Source organism: Mesoplodon bidens (genome assembly GCF_964165515.1).
Source record: "Mesoplodon bidens genome assembly, chromosome: 10".
Classification (NCBI taxonomy): domain Eukaryota; kingdom Metazoa; phylum Chordata; class Mammalia; order Artiodactyla; family Ziphiidae; genus Mesoplodon; species Mesoplodon bidens.
Window position 1 is genome coordinate 54,793,513 of NC_138172.1, and position 17,719 is coordinate 54,811,231.

At 37.3% G+C, this 17,719-nt stretch overlaps 1 protein-coding gene across 12 annotated transcripts in view; it reads right to left on the minus strand.

The window, feature by feature from the left end:
• RBMS3 (RNA binding motif single stranded interacting protein 3) overlaps positions 1-17,719 on the minus strand; it is a gene marked incomplete at its 3' end in the record, with an annotated part of 726,099 nt that overhangs the window by 60,760 nt on the left and 647,620 nt on the right. For 10 of the 12 annotated variants that reach the window (XM_081246096.1, XM_081246094.1, XM_081246095.1 and 7 more), the window contains 2 exons: positions 12,664-12,774; positions 5,786-5,833 (listed from right to left, as the gene is read on the minus strand). In XM_081246096.1, coding sequence (XP_081102222.1) covers positions 5,786-5,833; positions 12,664-12,774 — 159 coding nt within the window. The remainder of the gene's footprint in view (positions 1-5,785; positions 5,834-12,663; positions 12,775-17,719) is intronic. The other 2 variants (XM_081246097.1, XM_081246100.1) reach the window with 1 other exon arrangement.

The following is a 17,719-nucleotide window of genomic DNA, read 5'->3' on the forward strand; positions in this document are numbered from 1 at the left end:
AGCTTAAACACCCCCCCATTTGAAAAATGGTTTTGCTCTTTGAAGTAGCTTAAACATCACCCCTCATCCCTGCCAAATTATGGAACAGTTTTATAAAGTAATACCCACTCAAGAAGAGTTAGTACAAAGATGGGTTTCAACCAAATCTTCGGTAGAGCATCACCGATTCCAAATTAGGGAGGCTTTCCAATGCAAACTGATATTGACTAGCAAAACAATGTGGAAAAACTGCATAAGTTTAACAGTGAATTTTGTCTGAATCAGGGCAAGTACCATGGTGAAGACTTCATTCTTGACCTGAAGTTGTACTGATGATAAGACTGACTCTTTTCAACCTATTTTAGCCAGTATGTAGAAAGAATATGGCAGAGGATGAAAGTATGTTCAGAAGCTCTATGGGTTGCTGTCAATGCATTTTTGGTCCTTTGTTTCATTTTTTCCAAACACAGATTCAAATTCTGAATTCTAAGGTTTTCAGAAAAGGAGAATGAATTTTGGTTCTACTTCAGTTTGTTCTCTGTCCATTGTGGTCTTTTTCTTGATTTCATCATGATGACCATTGAGGAAATTAAGTTCAAAGCAACTGAGATAAACATTTTACAACATTTATCTGTAGTTTTCATATGTTTCTCATAAAATCCAACTATGAACAGAAAAAAATGTTTTACTTTTCATTTTCAAATAGGAGGATCTTCTAAAGAGTCATCATTGTATGGAAAAGAAGCACTAAAAAGAGAAGAGACTTGTGATTTTGCATGAAAATGTGGAGGGTAGTTCCAGACCTCCTGTTTTCTGTCCTTGAAATGAGCTGGATAAGGTGTAGCAGAGACTTGGAGAGGAGAGAGGAAATAAATCAGAGACCCCCATCTCCCAAACCTCAACCACTTTCTCTGGACATCACCACTCTGGCCTTAGCTCTATCCTTCCTGAATTATTGTTGTTTTTTTTAAAAAATGTATTCACTGTTTAACTATTCACCTTAGACTTTTCCTAAGCAAAGAGATCTTCAGCCATACATTTGACGAACTTAATTCAAATTCACATTAAAGTAACTCTACAGCTGCTGAAGTCAAAATAAAAGGTTTTGGTTCCTATACTCCTAAAATCACTTCAAGTATCATGGTGATACCCAAATCACACTCTGAAAAATACTACTCTGATATACTTTCCTGCCTTTAATTAGATGTATATTCCAAACGTTCCAGGAAAAAACTTGACTCTTAAACATTCTGTGAGGTCAAGTCTTCAGTGTCTTTGTCACATGTTCCAGAAATATGTTCTATCAGTGATCCCCTCTACTGGGGACATTCTTCCTGATGATTAGCCCACATCTTATTAGTGTCAAAAACCAAATCAACAAAACAAAACAAAATCTAGACATACAAAAATACCCCACTGAAATAGCACCTTCTTATGCTCATATTGATGAACTTCCTTAACCTCCGTCACCTTCACCTCAAGTCCACTTTGGCCATCTGCTCCCATGACCTTGACTTTGCTGAGAAATATTAGTTCATTATCTACATTCCTAAATCTAGGTATTGTACTTCTGACCACTTCGTATGCCTCGTTGAGACCTCTAGTCTCTATCTTCCTTGCTTTCTCCTTTCCTCCCACACTCTACTGTGTTCTTTTCTTTTTCTATCCATCCTGGAAACTAGTTTGTCACTCAGTAACTCTCTTGCCAATGTCAGCACACACTGCTCCTTTTCTCACTCCACTCAGTGAAACCTTAGCCCTGGATTAATCCACCTGTCTGCCTTCTTGGCTACTGATCACTACAGTGAAAAATCAAACATTCTTACAGACTGGTGTAACAAAAATCTATAGTCTGTAGCTTCAAATGGCCTCCCAGGGCTGCTCCTCAAGCTTCCTGTGTATTGCTAGTTGGCGTTCTTTTTCCAAATCTCTGTTCTCCTTCAGTCCCTTACCATGCCATTCCCACTCACTCTCAGAAGATGGCACTTAATACTTCACACACACACACACAAAAAACAAGTAGTATCATAGAGATGATCATACTAAGTGAAGTAAGTCAGACAGAGAAAGAAAAATATCGTATGATATCACATATGTGGAATCTAAAATATGACACAAATGAACTTATCTATGAAACAGAAACAGACTCACAGACATAGAGAACAGACTGGTGGTTGCCAAGGGGGAGGGGGTTGGGGGGAGGGATGGACTGGGAGTTTGGGATTAGCAGATGCAAACTAGTATATATAGGATAGATAAACAGAAAGGTCCTACTGTATAGCACAGGGAACTATATTCAATATCCTGTGATGTTTTATCACAGGATTCCCCTGGTCCCCATTTTCCAGTTCTGTCTCTCTCCAGTGCATTCTCCACCTATATCCAGAGTGATCATGTCACTCTCCAACTTAAACTTTTTTGTTTATGTCTATTGCCAGCAGGATGGAGTCCCAGCTACCATAGCTGGTGACATTGCTCCACCTTATTTGTCCAGGATCATTTTCTCTACTCTCATCACTCTTTATGCATCCCTGTCCTACTGAACCATCTGTAGTTCCCCGAATTTGCCATATCCTGCTACCCATGAGCTTTGTACATGCTGCCCTGTTAGTCTGAAACTCCCCCCTCCATCTTATTTTTCACTTGGCTAATTCCCATGTGTCCTTATGTCTCCATTCAGAGGTTTCTTCCACTTTCTCTGACTCCTACCATGGGTCAGTTTTCTCTTTGTGCCTCCATAGCGCCTTGTAACAAGGATGATTAGCATAGCTGCTGCTAATAACCTTTGAGCACTTATTTGATGCCAGAACCTGTGCTAAGCAGGCTACATATCTTAACTCATCTAATGCTCACAACAACCCTACGAGGTAATTAATATTTCCTCAGATAAATAATCCAAGCTACAGAGAAGTTACATCATTTTCCCAAGGTTCCACAGCTAATGAGTGACACAGTAGGTTCTGAACTCAGGCATCTTACTGAAGATTTTACAAACGTGTAATCAGTTGTTTGTGCCTAACTTCCTAATTGGACCCTAAGTTCTTAGAAGGAAGTTGTATCCCTAGTACCCGACACAGTGATTGTCACAAAGTGTGCTCCCAATAAATACTATTTGAATAACTAAAAGAACAAGGCGGCATGTGGCTCAAAGAGGAAAGAGTTCTTGCCTAAAATCAGATTTACCCTGATTACCCTGAGTTCACCTTCAGTGTCTGCCATCGTGATGTTTTGCCCCAAGAATACCAAATAACTTGCTGTCATCTAATCACCCCATAGAATTTCATTTCCTGTCCCATTCACCTCATGTACATTTCCCACTCTTGTCCAACTGGTAAACTCATATTCATCCTTCCACATCAAGCTCAGAATTCACTTTATTCCTGAGGGTTCCCAATCTTCACTGTAGATTCTAAATTTTAGTTCCTCCATACTTTATACATTTCAACATCATCATCATCAACAACAACAACAACATTAATTTAGACCATCATATTTTTTTTAACCAATGGTCCATTTTCTATTCATCTTTGTATCTCTAGTACTTCAGTGTTGTGCCCAGCACTCAGAGGGTGGTCAAAAAATGTTTGATATATTGATCGAACAGAATTAGGTTGGGTTTGGTTTCTGTAGATTACCACGGAGATATCTCAAACTCCGATACATCATGGCAGTTTAGTTGGCTCCTACAATGGCCAGGAATCGATTACTATTGGAGTTGTCCAACACTGGCATATTGGGAGACATGAGAAGAGGATATCACAATACCTTATGCCTGTTTCACTTTCCTGATCTGATCAAGGGTTTGGCAAAGGATATGTTATCTTTTCAAATGTCATTCAAGTTGTGCCCACCAGATAAGTCACAAACATTTTAGGAAGGCAAGTCTATTTTCATTTATAGATAGACTAAAGAGGCCAAAGAAGTCTGTGCAAATTTATAAGATGTTAAACCACCAACCCAATCTTGTAAGGGGAAAACAACTGTAAAATCTCCCAAAGTGTTATTTTTCCTGTCACTTCTATTTTAGTCCCTTTGTATTTCACTGGGGTCTTAGCACTTATTTCAGTTTAGTGATATCATATCTGAGCTTTCTAAATGTTCTACATAATTACTCTGTCTTATTCCTCAAGCACACACCAAACTGCCAGATTAAGTTTCTTAAAGCACTGCTTTGATCAAGTCATTTCTCTGCTCAAGGACTCTCAGTGGCGCCTGACTATGGAATTAGGTGGGAACTCTGAGTCCAGATTTGCTGCCAGATGTTCTGCCACAATTGATTTGTGTAGAGCCTGACCCATGACACACATCTAGTAAGTGCTTTTGATGTTTTCATTGATTTTTCCATTGTGTTCTTGAAAGTGGAATCAGAAAACCTAGTTGAAGGAAAGTTCCATTTTGTGTCTTTCATTATTATAAATACTGGCAAATTATTCAGAGTAGATGCCTCTTGTTAAACAAAGATGCCACACGGTAAACAAAGTAAAGGCTACATGCGTTAGAGAAAGCATCTTTCCAGGGGTCCCATATCCTAAATAAAACAGGCACATGAAGATACGACAGGTAATACACTTTGGGGAAAGATAAGTGGTATTTTCATTAATGACAACTTATAGAGATTTCCAGGAGGACCAAAGTAACTTCACAGCTGAAAGCTAACTCATTGCTTCTCAACTGAACTTCTAAGAGGAGTATTCAGCCATGAGCATAATTAAACAAGTCCACAAGACATGAGAAAAGGATTACCCTGAATATGCTGGGTCAGGCAAACCAGGTGGCCAAGAACACGATGTTCTCTGCTTGAAAACCACCGTTCAGTTGCCAGACTCTGCTGCTCTCTGGGCTCTCCCATTCTGTTTCTGGCCTTTGTCTCTTGCTCTCTCTCCAGTGCCCTTTCTTGGTTTAGATTTTATGTCCTCATCATCTGACACATCAAAGGATTAAAGAGTTCAAAGCCCTTCATGCTGCCAGTATTTTATTTAGTTAAAATCAACAAAAATGAAAACTTGTGCCCATTTTCCTCTTTGCAAGAAACCAAAATGCAAAATCAATATGAAAGCACAAGAAGATCTGTGCTGTTCAAAATTAAAACTCATGTCTTCACATATGTATACTCTGTGACAAGCTGTACCACTGGATTTTATGAAACTACTTCAATATTGCTAATTAAAATGCTCGAGACACTAACGAATTCTCAAATCAACCTCTGCCACTTTGTTGTACAAATGGAACATTGGCAGATTTTCTTTCAATATCCAAAACACCATTTTTGGAACAAATTTGAAGTTTTGATTCATTCAACAATTATATCGAGTACCTACTATGTGTCAGACACTATGGTGGGTGCAGAGCAAGCAAAATGGGATGATTTTCTGATTTCAGAGGAATTCCGGTCTCTAAAGCAGTGCTTCTCAAACTACTTTTATTCATCTGTGCCCTCTTTTGACAAACACAAGTATCCTTCTCCAATTTCCCAGAAAGTCTAATGAATGCTTCCAACACTAAGAATTACTGATACACAGAACACAGACTCAGTTTTCTGTGTATCCTTCATAGACCAAAAGTCTTTGAGCTTTTACTTTTTATTTCAAAAGCAACACATTTATTTTCCATACACAAAACTGGATTGTAATATTAAATATCCTTTTTTGAACCACATATGCTAACCCCCCACCCCAGAACTGAAATTGAAATGGCCTGCTTAGAATCACTGTTTGAGAATCACTGCTTTAAAGAGTTTTGGAGAAAAACCAGGCAAGCTCCCTCTCTCCCATCCAATCAAGTCTTAAAGGAATTAGAATTTTCCTACCTGACACAACAGCTGGTGGAGTATCATAATCCTGTCTTGGGACTGAATCTTTGAATGAAAAGAGCATGAGAAAGAATGCAATGAAGTACAAAAGAAAATAAAATAGAATTTTAGCTCTAAAACTTGGAAGTGCCCACTCTATGTCACATGGTACCTAAGGCTCCTGCCTTCAAGCACTCAAGGAGGCACTCTGACCCCTTGACAGTTGACAGCTGATACAATGGTCCCCACAACCACCACTCTGGACGTGTCGTTAGGCCCCGTGTGACCTGCAAGGACAGCATCATCTGTCCCAGATACTGTCATCTTCCTCATCTTTCATAACTTTGGTCCCTCCCTTGGGTCATCAACTTGCAATATGTACCCTCTTTGGCTGACACAAAAGTTCTACAAAGTGGCCCATCAGGAAGGGGACCAAAGTGTAATATGAAACCCCAGTCCTGGAGAACAAAAGAAATAACTACAATTTCAAAAGAGATAAATGAAAAATTTGCACAGATCAATAGAACAAAATGTATTCAACAGATGGCTGCTTTTTCCAAAGTGTCATAAAATTGGAGGTGGCAAATTGTAGATCAAGGTTAATTAAACAACATGACATCCATTTCAAAAGTTGGGGTGATGTGGGACCAAATATAACTGCTTTTTTAAAGATGAAAAAGAGGCTTTGGCTTAATATCATTTCTTTAGCCAGGGATCTTAAAAAGGAAAGTGGGACATGGCCCCACTTCTAAAAATGGAAAGTTCTGATTTCTCCAGCTCCCCTTGGAGGGGTAAACTGTGTAAAAGGAACCGGGTTATTGCTCATATTCAAATAAACTACCCAAACATGGTTAAAAGGATGCTTTTGCATGACCCTCATTCCATTCATATGATCATTATTCCATTTTAAAAACTAAAACCTCAAACTTCACTCGTCCACCTACTTGGTAACTTAATTTGGACTATCACAAATTTATCCGTTTCATCTCCTTGCCACAAAAGGACAATGTTGATCACTCTCCCATGAGTGAATGGTGTGTGAAAAGACAGATTAGAACTTGAACAATGCAAGGCCAGCCAAGCAAGCATTGATCAAAGATTCAAATGCAAGTAAACCTTAGGCATGAGTTATTCTGTTTCTCACAACCGGTATGCAAACTAGTGACTTGATTATAATCCCCAAATCTATAATATATAAAATCATTTTCAAGGGGTCTCCAAATATTTTATTAATACTGGTAGTAATTCTGATTATCTTTTAAAAAACTAAGCACACATTATTACTACAAATAATCAAGACTGTGACACTAGTCATTTTCCAAGAATATATTTATAACATTTTAGAATTTATAAAAAAATCATGCTCATTGTTGAATTCTTGGAGAATATAGAAAAGTATCATGATTAATATATAAATTATCCCTAATCCCATCATCTAGAAACCATCACACTTGTTTGTACTTGTTATAGCCTTATTTCATAAATATTTTTTCATAGTTGATACAAACTCCACATATGCAAATTTACATCCTGCTCTTTTGATTTAACATGATAGTTAATCCCTTCCTAATTATTTTATACACTTATAACTTCATGCTGCATTACATTCTAGTTTATGGATGGATTATGATTTATTTAATCTTCCTTATTAGACATTATAAAGAACACTGGGCTGAATATTTTTAAGATATACTTTCTGTTATTCTAGAATATTTCCAGAGAATAGGTCCTCAAAACTATAACTATTTGGTCGGGGAATAGAGCTATTTTTGAAATGTCTTTCAGGCCCACCCTGCTATCCAGTTGACACTTTCACAAATTTGGATTCCTACCATCACACTATCCATGCTTGAGAATGTATATCTCCCCACACCTTCGTCAGCAATGTGTATTATTTTAATAACTTTATTTAATGGGTTATATGTGTGTGTCTGTGTGTATTAGATTTACTCTTAAGTTGATCATTTTTCATATGTTTTTTGGCTTTCTATTTCCTCCTTTATCAACTATCTGTTCATATTCTTTGGCATTTTATACATTGGTACTTTTGTATTTTTTGCTAATTTATTGGAATTCAGAATCTCCTTTTTAAACAGCAAAAGCTTTCTATTTGCAAATAAACTTTCATAATACTAGACTTTCACTTAATGCCTACTTGTTTATTGTTTATATTGTACTAACTTCAAAAATTCACTTATCGTACAATGAGACTAAATAAATTTTTAAAAACTATTCCCTTTCATCTATATTTTCTTTCTTGTATTTAACCATTTTTAATTGATTGATACTTTTTCCTGAAAAGACATTTCAGGAGATGTACTCATGACCACTTATGAATTTATGATACTGTTTCCTAATCATGAGTCCATTTAACATCATGTATTGGTTTTTATCACTCTGTCTTAATACTTATATTCCTGAATAATAGTTGAAAATAGACAATCTCTAAGCAAAATGAATAATTCAGGATTTTCATCTGATACCATCAGAATTTCAAAGCAATACAGGAGGGATGGTGCCATTGAAAACTGTGAGAGAACTATGTTGAACAAGTCAAGAACAATTACAAGATTATCTCTGTGAGCGGCTATGGTTACACCACCAGAATCCAATGATGTCACAAATCACCAGTGGTCTGGAGACACAAACAGAACTGCAGATAAGGAGCCTGCAGAACAAAAACTCTTTATTTCTTTCAACAGATTCTGGTGACATTGTAAGCCACTGGTGACCACCAACTGAACAAATGAAAAGGAGATAAGAAACTTGTAAAACCAGATTGTCATGCAATTTGGAGGTTCTCATAACACAGTAAAATCCCCAGTGGTTTTTGCTAAAGCTTACAATAGACTGATAAGAAATTATGGATAATAGGGCTTTGGTCCTTGAGGGAATCCTGTGACAAAAAATAAACAAAAGCAGAAAAGCTAGATACTTCTTGAAGGTCAGCAGAGCCCTGGAATAAAACCGTTATACTGCTTGCATAAAATTCATTTCTTTTAAGCACTGCAAATCCTGTCCAGCTTAAAAATAGGTAAAGAATTGAACAATAAACATTTGAGGTGGCAAAGAATGGTTAATTAACCTACAAGGCATCCCTTTCAAAATGTGGGGTCATGGGGGACCAAATACATCTAATTTTATGAAGATGAAAAAGAGGCTTTGGCTCAGTACACTTTCTTTACTCAGGGATCTTAGAAAAGAAAGCAGGACATAGCATATGGCCTAAGGCACCCCTTCTGAAGATGGAAAATTCTAATCTAGCTCCAGGTCCCACTAGCCCTGAACCCTGCTTACTTTGGTTACTCCCTGGATCTCTCTGCTCTGCCGTTGGAAACTATTTCTGGACTTGAGGTTCCTGTCTTAATCTTGACTTGTCACTGTTAACACCTTGTTTTGCAGAATTTCAGTGAGCTCAGATGTCTGAAAGCCCTGGAAAATTACAGTAGGAGAGAGACGTGGTTGGAGAGTCTTAGATTGACTGGCTGTGGCAATATGGTGGGGAACAGACTGGAGTAAATTGAGGTGGGAAACAGGAAGAACAGTTAGGGGACTATTACAGTTAATCAAACAAGGCCCAGGGCAGAGACTCTAGAATATGAAGGAAGGGATGTATTTCACAGATGTCTATGGGACTTGAATAGTAACTGCATGTAGTGGGAATTGAGAAGGAAAGGGTCTACACTGGGTCCTAAGTGTAGTGTTGGACTCCCCGGGTGAGTGGTAGTGGGGTCAGCTTGAGAGGGAACAGGAGCAGGACCCTATAAGAGCAAGGGTCAGTGGGGAGAAAGCTTGGGAAGCTCATGAGATTAGTTTGGGTCACGTTGACTTCGAGATGTCAGAGGGAGAGTCACGTGGAAACATTTAGCAAGTGGTTGGACAAATGACTAAAATTCTAAAATGGTCTAAAATTCTAAGACAAGGTTAGCCCTGAGGACTCAGATATAAGAGTCTTCGTCATAGAAGGCAGAGTTCAAAACCATCGAAGTGGAGGAGCTTGTTAAGGAAATCATGTACGATTGAGAAGTAAGTTTAAAAACTTATTTAGCAGCCTAAGAAAGAAAAGAAGCAGTGGCCAGAGAGATCAGAGGAGGACCAGGAAAACCTTGTGGAGGAGTCACAAACTGACAGCTCTTAGGAAAATTGGGTGCAATATTCAAACATAGGGAGATTTCCCATTAAAATCCAAGTAGCTTATCTTGAAAAACTGCAAGTTTTCCATATCTTATGCCATTAACACTCACAACACCCCTGGGATATAAACATTACTTTTCCCACTTTGCAAACGAGGAAATAAAAGTTCAGAGAGGTCAAGTAACCTGCGTAAACATGCACAGCTAATAAGGGGGCAGAACCAGGCTTTAAACTCAAATTCAACATCCACTGTTCTTTCCATGATACCAGGCCACCTTCCCAGCAATGGATAAAGTGTGTTGAAAAGATGTAATAAGGTGGTGAAATCTGATTAAAAGAATCAAAAGAATCAATAAGAGCCACTCCAAATGCCAATCAAAAATTCAGATAAAATGAATCTATGATATTATATCAAAGTGTAAGAGTGACAGTTTAAGAAAAAAGTATAACTTCCTGCTGGAAACTCAACGTTGTCAGTGATATTTTGTTGAATAAATCTAAAAATTAATGCTGTTTTCTCTCTGCCTTTTCAGAACCTTATGAAACTTTAAACCTTTGCAAAACATCAATTTACATAAAGCTTATAATGTTTTTAAGCATTAGTACAAATGTGAAGGAGGAAAATAATTTTTAAAAAAGCTAAAAGAAATTTGATGTTAAATATAAGCCACATGCTTAAAACTTTTGCTTTCTGAGAAAGAAAAGGGGATATATCATTATTGAATAATTTGGCTATTACCAGCTGGGCAAAAATTGTGGTCTTGTATAAACGTATCCTTTTTGAAAATACTCAAACACTAGTCATAACAGACATTACTGAATCAATAAGTATTGTACTTCTGACACTGTTCTATATAATTGAGCTTATTTTTCAATTTCTTAAAGGGTTCAGTCATATTCTCAATTAACTTAGGTCATATTTTTCCTAGTTTCCTCCAAATTTGAATTTCAGTAAGTCAGCTGGCTTTGCTTTTGATTCAAATGAGTAGAATTTATAAAGTGTTTCTCTTTATGCTTTGCCTTAGAACTCCCTCCTTTATCAGATTACAAATTGTCATTCAATACAGTAAAAGTGCATTACTTCATTTATTCATAATTTGTGATCGTTTAAGTAGGGGAAAGCAGATATAAAGGGAAATCAGTAGTGGGACATGAGAAACTTCAAGCCTTCCAATATTGTCCTGGGATATGCTTTATTAATAAATGAGAAAAGTGACTACAGATAATCTCCACACATTGCTAAAAGCTATAGAAATAGTATCTTCAAATTCTAATGAAAATTAGCTGTACCACACTGTAAAATTAAACATAGTCTTAGACATGACTTTTAAAAGTCTAGTTCAGAGACCTAAAGAATCATTTGATCTAGTCTAAGCTTTCAGACACATAGGTATCATCAACTGCTTTTTATAGGTTCAGCAACTGAGGCCTTCTAGATGGGTACTTTGTTTATGTTCATAACACTAAATTTCTTTATTGAAACAATGGGACTCTCTCCATTAGGTATACAGACTTTCCTCCTGTTTAGAGCAGATTACTGAGACCTCAGTGGACATGTCAGAAACTCCTCAAATCCTCGAAAGCCTGTGAGTCAACACATCTATGCAGCAAGCAAGCCATTGCTTTAAGGTAAAATCTCCAATATATAGCTAATGTACCTAGTGTACTTAGATGTTTGGAGATGTTGCCAGCATAACTGAGAAGAATCACAGTAATGGTGACTATGAGACATATAGGCATAAAGTCATAGAGGCATATGGTTGAAGGGGTCTCATAGATCTCCATGTTCATTACTTCAACTGGATGGAGAGGGGCATTGAGACCAGGAGATGTTATCTTCCTAAGGACAGACAGAAGCAATAGGGCTCCATCAGGCTTTCTATAGTATTAAAGCTGTCTCACTCAGAAGAAGATACATGTTTTCCTCTCTCCATCTTTAAAAATGACAAAATTATCTACATTAACATTTATGAAAAATAAACACTGTTACATGGGATATTGGTTTTGACATTTTTCATTGTTCTCTATAATAAAGTTGCAGTATTCCATGTTGTATTAGACATTTGCCCTCCTGACCATTTGGGGAACTGCCTTTGAAAAGATTTTTTAAAAAACAAAGGTTTGCCAATGATTTCAACTGCCTTGTTGATATAAAAGCAAGGCTTCAGTGAGCATTTTTGAATATACTTTTGTGCCCTAAGGAAAAATAATGGCTAATCAAAAATATCCCTACCTATTAAAAAAATCAGGTACATTAGATTCCTTTCCTTTTTTGAACATCATCTATGTTGACATATTCAAAAGAAAGATTAGAATAAGTTGATTATGTGAGGTTCATTGCTTTAAACATTGAAAGTAAATAAAAAGCCTTGCATATTAGTCATAATCAAGGTTGGCCCCTCTCTTGTGAATAACCTGGGGATGCTCTGAGCTGAAGTGGTAAATATCTGGGAAAGAAAAACTAGGCTCAAGTGTATAAAGTTACAAGGTCTAAAATAGACACACCTGGTGCATTGCATCATAGGAACCAGAAGTAACACAAATTTAAATGCAACGCGGTAAACCTTCAGCCTTGTCAATGAGAGTAAATGTGCCCTGGAACTGTGCATGCAGAGGGCAGTTTATTCACAGTGGGACCTAAAAGGCATGTTAGTCAGTGGTGCAGAACCAGTTCTGCTGATGATGCCAGTAAGAACAGCGAGTATTGCACCTTATATTGATGAAGTCCAAGAAAACAAAAGGAAACAAACTCTTCAACTCACCGTTCCTGTTGTGCCCAACGAAAGGTGATTCATCTGTTGTGTTAGGGGGCCCATCATGTTTGCTGGCTGCATTGACATAGGATGGTCCATTGTTGGCGTAATCACAGCACCCTATAAGCACACACAATGTCCATCTGAAAACATGTTCCACAATGAGGGAAACTTTAAAAAAATAAACACAGTAAACTGTGTTAACACCATACATGCTTACTTCTCACTAAAAAGGCTAACTTGAGCCATGAGTGATTTTTACATCCATTCATTTCATTTTGTGCCTGTCTAAATATGTAACATTAGTGACTTTATCTCTGATGTGATTTATCTGTCATTGTCATTTATACTTCCAATATTCAATGTACAATGTATTCTAAGACATCAGATATATCCTCTCTCACTGTTCTACATACAAACTTCTCTGACTGAAAAATATAAATACTATGGAAATTCTCTAATTGTTCTTGATATTGAGTAAAACTTTTGTTTTTGTCATTCACCCTGGATTTATACAGATAATTCTTTTTGTTGTTGTTGTTGTTGTTGTTGTATGCGGGCCTCTCACTGTTGTGGCCTCTCCCGTTGCAGAGCACAGGCTCCGGACGCGCAGGCCCAGAGGCCATGGCTCACGGGCCCAGCCGCTCCACGGCATGTGGGATCTTCCCGGACCGGGGCACGAACCCGTGTCCGCTGCATCGGCAGGCGGACTCTCAACCACTGCGCCACCAGGGAAGCCCTATACAGATAATTCTTGATCACCTCAATACAACCTTCCCCCAGGGGGATAATGCTGGTCCAGATGGGTTTCTTGACGGGATACCTTTAAAGGACATATTAAAATCTAACACAAATGTTATAAAAATCAAAGCTACTATTTCCCATATTTTTTCCTCCTAAGCTTTTGACCTACTTTCTTTCTGTCTGTGCTTTTGACACAAGCCTAGAGGGTACTAAACTCTGCTAAACGCTGGTCAAATGAAACAGCACTGAAATTTTTTTAAATGCAAAAATATCAAGTGTTTCATCATGGAAAGGCCTACTTCTAGAATATGCTTTTTGATTTATCATAACTGTTGGAAATGCAAGAAATAATAGACATAAAAAAATTCTGTCCATATACAAAGTGTCACATGGCCCATGAAGCCTGGAGCCAGGCCATACTACCCTTCCCTTCCTTTTCCTTTCCACTATCCTACTAGTCCACCTTAATTGACTAACTTAGAGAATGGAAAGATTTTTTTTTTTAATTGAAAAGCTAGGGTTGGATGGAATCTTTGAGACTATATAATTTATAATTCCAGTGCTTTATTTTAAAGATAGTAATAAAGGCAGAAGCTCATTTAAATACCCAGTGGTAGAAAAATGATTATGAATCTGAATGCTATTTTTTTTCTGTAAACATTATTTTTCTATGTGACTTTTTTCATATAAATAAACATTTTGAAGAAAAAAAATAAGTCGGATTCATGTGGATGGTAGGATCTCAGCACCCAAACTAATTACCCACAAGCAAATATGTCCTAAAATGCCTTAGCTCAGGATAATCAGTTTCTCGTGCTATTATCCAAATCCAGCTCCCTGACTGTACCTGTTAAAAGATCAGGCTGTCACTCAGCCTTCCTTGTGAGCTCTTCCTCATCAATATGGAAGGAAAATAGAAACTGAACCACATATTTGTAAATGACTGATATACAGAGCTACCTTTGTTCTCAAAGACATTTGGACTTTTGAGCTAGAATCAATCAAAACGCATAGGTTATTTTATAATCTGTAGCTTGTAAATAGACATGCTCATGCATTTGCATTGCTTGAATTTCTTGATGCTTCCATAAACTGTCATTCATCAGAATGCTTCTCAAATGAGAGACGTGATAAGCTTTTACTTAATTATAATTCAGAGACACAACACTTTTTCTTCCTGCTGCCTGAATTTAACAAAAGCATCTTTAATTTTTCCTTAAAAAAAAAATTACCAGCCTTTATTTCAGGTATTTGTCATATCAAACTAGCAGTAAATACTTTGAGAACTGAGATGCTTCTTAAATCACTTAGGGATAAACTATAGAATAATCTCAGAGTTAAGACAGAAGTTCTGAAGCATTCTTTTTTTAGCCAAAATGTGGCACTTACACAACATTCTAATCCTTAGCAGGTGCAAGACTTCAATACTCTTCTTGAACTTGAGATTTAGGCTATCTTCTTAGAATATTTGTCCCTAGAGGTTCTGACACACAGCTAACTTGTGACAGTCCCGGAAACCCCACAATTCTAATCAGATTGCCCTAGTCACATAAAGAATTGTTCATCATATATCAGAGATAAAGACCAAATTGTGTTTGGTCAGGATACTTTCTTCCCAATGCCCTAGGGGTGACCTCACTCCCCAGCAGTGTGAGAGGTAGTCTTAAGTCTTTCTTTTTGGGTGGCAACATGTAAATGAGATAAGGTGAGCCTGTGACAGACAGATAAATCAAAATCCATGCATGATAAGTACAGATGGATTGAATGTCTGCATTTGGAATTAATTTCGGAAGGATCGTCTGGTCTCTTTAGAGAATCTTTTCATGGAAAGTGCTTGGGGACTCATTTGATTACAGATGCCACAGAGTGAGCACTGCTTCTGTGTATAAACCAGAAACCTGACAATCAAAGGGAAGAGCGTGTGTGTGTGTGTGTGTGTGTGTGTGTGTGTGTGTGTGTGTGTGTGTGTGTGTGTGTGTGTGTGTGTGTGTGTGTGTGTGTGTGTGTGTGTGTGTGTGTGTGTGTGTGTGTGTGTGTGTGTGTGTGTGTGTGTGTGTGTGGTGGGGGGAGGGATATGTCATCATTTAGAATTGGAAATAGCAGCGCTAGGCACAGAGTGGAAGACAATGTAAGAGAAACATTCCTAAACCAGGCCAGCTATTGCAAATAAAATGAACAACGAAATAAGGCTTCTTGGGGGAGGACACATCAGGTCATACATTCTTATTCAAGTTTAGTAAAAATGTTCAAGAAACACAGGATTCCAACAAATGATTAAGATCATACATTTCTTAAGAATCTCAAGGGATGGAAGAAACTTACAAGCAGTAAGTTGGGAACAGCAGACAGGAACCCCTTGGGGAAACACATTGTCTTGATGGCACTTTAGCAGGGACAGACAACTTAGGGAGTTTGAAGTGCTGGTTATCTACAACAAAGATTGGGCTTTGCCAGTCACTGTGTTCATCAATTGCAATTCAGCTACAGAATCTCCTTTGTATTGTGTAAGATATGAAAAAGTGTGAGGGAGAGAAAAAAGAAAGAAAAAATAACAAAAAAGGAAGAGAAAAATCTATGTTGTTAAGGCAAAATTATAATCGTGCCTCATTAAATACACTGTCAAATCCCTTCCTATCTGATGCATTTAAGCCATAGACTGAAGAGTGTTTTGTGACAGATGTTGCCAACACATTAAGGGTAATTTCATATACTCAAAAGGTATAGAATGTGCTGTCTGTCGGAGTTCGCTTGGCAAATGGCAAAGCAAGAGGAAACAGATTTTTCATTTTAGCATCTCCGGATGTCTGGGTTTGCTCAATGTTTAAGCTGCAAAGAAAAATACTGTTAACATGCTGTAATTCCACTAAAAAGCACAATGACCAGACAGCTGATGGGACTGTCTGGTCTGTTTTAGCCACGGCCTCTGCAAAACAAAGCTGTTCACACTCAAGTGTCATAGGGTGGAGCCGTTTGCCCTAATTCTGAAATAAACAATTTCAACAGGATTTTGGATAAAGTTTCCAAAGATCATTGATGTGGAATAAATATATCTGACCTAAGGCCACAAAAGCATCTGTGTTGTTAACCTCCTGCCAATATTTGAAAGAAATTTTAAGTCTAGGAGAGTTCATTGATATTTTTAATTTTCTAATAGAAATATAGGATCATTGGCAAATTGGGGAAAACACCAGCAAGGCTCTCTCCCATCAAGAACACACATAGCTGGTTTAAAACCTACATTAATGCCATGATATGGACCACAATGAGAATTACCTGTATGAATATTCCTGTGAATGTCAATATTCTAGACCAGTGCCACTCCAAATATGATCAAGAATTTAAATTAGACTCTCTGGGCTTCGGTCATTGGAATCTGTGTTTTAATAAACTCTCCAAATGATTCTGATGCCCTCTAAATTTGAGACGTGTGCTCTGTCTATAAACGGCCATTGTATAAGTCAGTGTTACAAATACTTGGTCTTACTTTATTTATACTGTTTCTCAATTATTTGTTTTAAACCAATCTTGTGATAGGGTATGAGCCTTTGTGTAATAATTATATTACATTTTGTTTAAAAATGCAAAGAGGTCAAGCCTGCATTTTTGATGAGCTGAAATGGGGTGATTATCTGAGTAATTCAGGCTTCAGTCTGATGATCTGACACGTTTCTTTTTGATCAGTGTGCTTGTGTTGGAGCACACTTAAAATTCCTTCCTGTTTGGAATCTTAGGGAGCCTTGAATCTGAAATCACAGAAATGTAAAAGTATTAATAAAAGGTAGGAAAATTATAACATAAGTGAAAAAAAGGAAAAGAAATATCACCCTCTTTTTCCTCTTGTTCAATCTAGATGCCTCAGGTCAAAATGTCTGCAGCCCAAACTGGTATATATAGGATGGATAAACAACAAGGTCCTACTGTATAGCACAGGGAACTGTATTCAATATCTTGTGACAAACTATAACGGAAAAGAATATGAAAAAGAATGTATATATGTGTATAACTGAGTCACTTTGCTGTACAGCAGTAATTAACAACATTGTAATTCAACTATACTTCAATAAAAAATAAATTAAAAAGAAGAAAAAAACAAAAAGAAATGTTTCTTCCAAAAAGAAAAAAATGTTTGCAGCCCATATTGTGCTCTTTTCCTATGGTCACTTATGCAAAACCATAGGACTTGTTAGTAGTAATCATTCAACACGACTTAAAAAAATGTGGTTTAAGGTCATTTGTCTTCTTTCTCATCTGTGTGTTTTCTGCTTCTCAGTTTTTAATATTTCTAGAATAAATATCTAGTGGAGTTTGTGTACACCAGGCT